The 5,508-nt window shown below is 41.3% G+C and overlaps 2 protein-coding genes across 2 annotated transcripts; one reads left to right on the top strand and one right to left on the bottom strand.

Annotated features, from left to right (window-relative positions):
* Positions 1–45: 45 nt before the first annotated feature.
* drg2 (developmentally regulated GTP binding protein 2) lies at positions 46–3,843 on the bottom strand. The gene is made up of 9 exons (XM_010784389.1): positions 3,749–3,843; positions 3,455–3,542; positions 2,551–2,711; positions 2,238–2,327; positions 2,097–2,157; positions 1,778–1,868; positions 1,589–1,661; positions 1,190–1,280; positions 46–250 (listed from the first exon to the last, which is right to left on the bottom strand). The coding sequence occupies exons 2-9, from the start codon at positions 3,516–3,518 to the stop codon at positions 48–50; spliced, it is 834 nt and encodes a 277-aa protein (XP_010782691.1). The 5' UTR covers positions 3,519–3,542; positions 3,749–3,843; the 3' UTR covers positions 46–47.
* A 24-nt stretch (positions 3,844–3,867) lies between these two features.
* gfer (growth factor, augmenter of liver regeneration (ERV1 homolog, S. cerevisiae)) lies at positions 3,868–5,508 on the top strand. Its single transcript, XM_010784388.1, has 3 exons — positions 3,868–4,259; positions 4,967–5,175; positions 5,288–5,508. Exons 1-3 carry the CDS (start codon positions 4,056–4,058, stop codon positions 5,448–5,450), a joined length of 576 nt encoding a protein of 191 aa, XP_010782690.1. The 5' UTR covers positions 3,868–4,055; the 3' UTR covers positions 5,451–5,508.

Below are 5,508 nucleotides of genomic sequence, written 5' to 3'. Positions count from 1 at the left end.
ACAGCAAATATTGTAATTTTCCTATTTTTACCTCACAAATACGTTTTTTATGGGTTGAAAATGTTCATAAAAACAGCAATTTTGGGATAGGAATGTTGCTCTCTGTTTGGCTTTCCGGAATAATGTCTTTCTTTGATCCAGTATGGACTTACATATAGGCAAGGCATGTAAACTCTGTTCCCGACGATGACATCGATGAACTCGTCTGGTGTGCTGTCCTCCCTGAAGAGGACTTCTGCGTTAAAGATTTCTGAGAGGAAAGAGGTTAAAGGAAACAACCAGATAGTTACGTGGCTTCTAAACCACTTCATGGAAATAAAAAGAGGACTGAATGGACATTGTTGTTGTGCTCCCTATCCCTATCTCTGTTTCTTATCCTATATCTAATAGAACTGCTCAGGTCTTGATAGATTGAGTGGGGAAGTTCATGAGATCTTTCTAGAGGGTTATCAAGAATAACTTTTATCCAATGATCTTTTCCCTCTCTGTCTGTGTCTGTGTATTCTCTTGTTCCGATTAACCCAGCCAAATCTTTTTTCTTGTTTTGTATCTATATCTACGCCGGGATCCGGAGTCGAGGCTCTTCTGCTGTAGTCCTGTGTCCTGGATCCTCTATCCTGAGTTCTGGATTAAGTCGTGGACTTCGGGTCGTGGCTGAACCGGTCTCTGCGGTCCTGCCTTGGGTCTCGTCATGCTGCCTCCCTGAAGGCTCCCACAGGATTGTAGCTGATCCTCGTGGATTCATCTTCTTATTACAGACACATGCATTTCCTAACATTCGGTCTATATGCTGTATAATGTATTATCTCTTCGATTTACACACGGCATCTATTGCACGTCTGTCCGTCCTGGGAGAGGGATCCCTCCTCTGTTGCTCTCCCTGAGGTTTCTCCCATTTTTTTAAAACTGTGGGTTCTCTCTGGAAGTTTTTCCTTGCACGGTGTGAGGGTCTAAGGACAGAGGGTCTAAGGACAGAGTGTCGTTTTCTCATACTGATATTCTGAACAATCTGTGCTGTTGTATTTACTCTAAAGTGTCTCTACCGTAGGCTATTTTTATTATATGTACAGCACTTTGGCACGACCAAAAATCGTTTATAAATCTGCTATATAAATAAAACTTGATTTGATTTGACATTAAATCATTGAAAAGTGTTTCTTTCTTCTGACGCTGGTAGGGTGAAGGATACTGTATTCGTGAAGGATGAGCTGCACGAGCTTCTCTGAGCATTGGGTGAGAGGAACTGTGGAGTTGTAGGAGAGGCCGCCGCCTTTCTTGGGCTATGGAGATAAATCACACATTTTAAACAATTTTTGTATTACAATTAGAGTATTCATTTCTGGAGTTGACAAGCTAGCAGGGATGTTTTTAATAGTGTTTTGCTCTACTTGCATGCAAGGCACATAAATAATGCAACAGCAAGATAACATGATATGTTTTTTGTATTTATACATACAGGGTCCTCCATTTTTTTCTTGTGCCCAACATTTAACTTGACAGGATATCTAAAAAACGAATAGCTATATCATTTTTAAACAAGCTGATGATATTCATGCTCCGCCCAGAACGATGATGATAGAAAATGTACCTTGAAATAAATATTGGGTTTCGAACAGTTGAGTCTGATGCCCACCGACTCCAACTCTTTTTCTAGCAGTTCTCTAGAAAGACGATGAAAAAAAATAGAGATTAGAGGAAATAATTAGTTTATAAACTTACATGTACGCTTCCCAGAACAACCTCTAAAAGACTTCCACAAACAGTGCCTGTCACACACCTCTGAACATCTCCTTTGGTGGCATCCAACATCATGATGACGACGTCTGCTGTCCTGGCAACAGCAATGACCTGCCGACCTCTACCCTTACCTATAAAATAACATCACAATCAGTGTTTCTCATTATTGGGACTTGGGAGTGGTAGAATCCATATAAAAAGTTGAACGAATCCCTACTCTTAATTCCACACGTCATCGTTCATTAACTAATCTGATAGAACATCATTATAATCAAATAATAGATGTACTTGATCTCTAACTCACCTACTTACTTTGGGTTTAAGACAACGAAATACAAAACCGAGAAACCCAAGCATACCTTGGGCAGCACCCTCGATGATTCCTGGCAGATCGAGCAACTGGATGTTGGCCCCTTTGTACTGGAGAGTGACACATTACAGTGTAAATGGCACATTGTTGCACAGATGTTTAAATCATGCGGTGTTGTGAGTGTGTGTACCTCTATGACACCGGGTATGCAGGTGAGAGTGGTGAACTCGTAGTTAGCAATTTCACTGGCGGTTGATGTCATCAAACTGAGGAAGGTGGACTGCGGGACACAACAGAGGATTTAGTTACAGCAACACATGGTAAATGTTCGTATCAAGTTTCTCTTTGCTTTCCAGGGCCTTTTAACATGTTGGCTTTTTTTAAATAAAACATTGAGCTATACATTTGAATTTAAGATACATTGGGGAATTAATGAATAAAAAAGAACATGTTTTTTAGATTATTCAGAGCAGAAAACATCATTACCGGGCATGTTTACTTACCTTACCCACAGATGGGAAACCGATAAGAGCAACACGAGCATCTCCTGATTTCATGACATCAAAGCCATCGCCTTTGACCCCCGCTGTTTTGCTGGGCTCCAGGAGCTGAGCTCTGTACTTGGCGAGCTTGGCCTTGAGCAAACCCAGATGGTACTCAGTGGCTGGAGAAATGAATAAGAAACAGTCATGTGAAACAAGGTGTATGTTGATTCCAACAAATTGAATAAGCCCCTCTTTTTACAGCATGCACGAAAACGTTGGTGGTCTTCAGGTTTACTTGCGCCATTAAATTCAAGCTGCTAATTTAAGGGAAACATGTGTGTCCTTGTGTACAGCCAGAGTTTGGTTTGTCCATTCTGGGCTACTGTAGAAACACGTCTCTGTGAACCGAAACAGTTTATAGTTTCATTTGACTACACACAGTCAATAGACGTTCCTAAATTGAACACACTGCTCCTTTAAAAGAAGGGGTACACAATAATGTAGTTACAACGTAAAGAGTGGCTGCTATAAAACTGTAATACCAGCACAACCACCACACTGGAGTTAAATCCGACTAACTGAATGCATAAACTATGACTTTACATGTTTTGGGGGATTGCTTCTTTAAGTGTGGTGGCACTTTAACTGTAATCAAGATAACTGTGTAAATTAACACCAACTCCTTGAATTTCTGTGAGATTAATGAGTAACACAACACTGGCAGCTGACACACAAACACAGAGAGATGAAAGAGAGAGAGAGACGTATATCTTTGTGTACTTTTATTTGTTGATACTTAGGCAATATTGTTCCTTGAAACTGTCATTACAATAAACCCATTTTTCATTAAAAAAGGTGGGTAATGGCTGCAAGTGCGTTCATTGTGTAGCTAACAGTTAGCCCGGCTAGTTCCCTTTATTACCTTTGTTTTTCTGTGTCCGAGCGATTTCACGCTCAATTTCCGCGATTTTATCCAAGATTCCCATGTTGGCGGTTCAGATGTGATACAACTGTAAAGCAGAGAAAGTATCAGAACACAGAAAACGTGTCACTCCACAGTTGTTAGCTTTGTTAGCTACACGGCTAACCAGTGTGATTTAACAGAAGACAACCCACTTTAAAACAGTGCATCAACATATCTAGCTTTAAATGAATATCCACATGAAACACATGTAATGTCAACACTTGAAAATGTTATATTTTGATAGATATTTACAGTTTGAAAGGGGCTACACTCCGCAGCATGCACAAAAAACTGTCATCACCAACCGGAAGTCGTTCCGTTCCCCTAAGGTTCCGGAAGAAGCAAGGAAACTCAACTCTCTCGCGTTTTTTGGACCCGTGTTTCATTAACGCACACATCTATCGGGAATTGCACCGCATGACCGTGGCATTATCTGCATGGTGGAGTTAAGCATTAATAATGTGTCTGGTCCGGTGTAACTGCATTTTATCAGGCGTGCATTCCTGATGTTGTATCTACAAGTCATTTGGAGTAATTAGGTAATATATATAGAGAGAACATGGCTGCGCCCACAGGACCGAGAGGAGCATCCAGCCCGACCGGGTTTGAAGGCTTCCCGTTCGCGCTGGCCCCTAAAACACCGGAGGACAGCGCCGGTAAAGAGCAGGAGCAGACCGGTGCGAAGAAGAAGCCATGCAGGGCTTGTACGGACTTTAAATCCTGGATGAAAGTCCAGAAAACAGAAACTACAACTCCTGTACAGGTGAGGTGAAGTCAATGGTGGAAATATCTCTGTATAGTCATATTAGTTTTACTGTTGTACAGTTTGTATGACAAGAAGATAGACTTATTTGATATTAAATTGTCAATTTGTTAGAGTTGTGTGTTCTCCCTATGAGCTTTATCATGAAAGTTGTTATTTCATGATGCAATGTCCCATGCTCATCGTGTAATGCATTTGGGAGCCACTCTGCTGTAGAGCCACACAAATTAGTTTTAAATAATAAGTTATTCAATTGACCGAAAAATGTGATAAAAGAATACATATTTTAAGTAATGTGATAGAAAATGCTTTGTCCAGCCTCATAAATATTCAGATCATGACCTTCGCTTGTAGTCTTATATATCATATTTAACTGACTACATTTGGACTGACATAACAAGCCATTTAAAGACATATTCTTGGACTTTGAGAACCCGGGATGAACATTTTCACTGTCTTCTGAAATGTGTTTTCCTTAATCGATACTTTAAAAAAATGTCTGGGACCAGCGCTTTTATTATCAATTAAGTTTTCGATCCTGATGTCCAAGAGAGAAATGTTCTGCTCAGGCTCTGGTCCTGTTGCAACGGATATGAGCAAAGCACATGTAACCACAAATAACATAAACCACAACATGCAACTGGATATTGGGCCCGTTCCCTTTTGAAATACCAGCTTATTCACTCTTCTTTATTATTAATATCCAGGAGACCGTAGCTGCAGAGTTGGAGCCACAACAGGAGTGTCCGCTGGACCGGGGAGAGTTGGGGCGTAACACCTGGTCCTTCCTGCACACCATGGCAGCGTATTACCCCGATAAACCATCGTCGACCCAGCAGCAAGAGATGGGGCAGTTCATCAACCTTTTCTCCAAGTTCTTCCCCTGTGAGGAATGTGCAGAAGACCTCCGGGGCAGGTCAGACCACATTGTTCCTTTTTAAGATTCAATACACAGGCTGACAGACACATTTAAATATGTTATTTTAAAAGAGCAAGCTATTTGTAAATGCTCCATTTCCTCTCCACAGATTAAAAACCAATCAGCCGGACACCAAGAGTCGCCACGCTCTCTCTCAGTGGTTCTGTAATATTCACAATGGCGTCAACGTCCGGCTGGGAAAGCCTGAGTTCGACTGCTCCCGTGTGGATGAGAGGTGGAAGGACGGATGGAAAGATGGCTCCTGTGACTGAGCAATAAGAAATGTGAGGACTGAGGGGAGAAATTCTTCCTGTGCAAAACTTTGAGTGG

This window comes from Notothenia coriiceps, unplaced genomic scaffold (genome assembly GCF_000735185.1).
Source record: "Notothenia coriiceps isolate Sejong01 unplaced genomic scaffold, NC01 NC01_scaffold00026418, whole genome shotgun sequence".
NCBI classification, from domain to species: Eukaryota; Metazoa; Chordata; class Actinopteri; order Perciformes; family Nototheniidae; genus Notothenia; species Notothenia coriiceps.
Note: the sequence above shows the minus strand (reverse complement) of the source record. Positions and strands in the feature narration are given on the sequence as shown.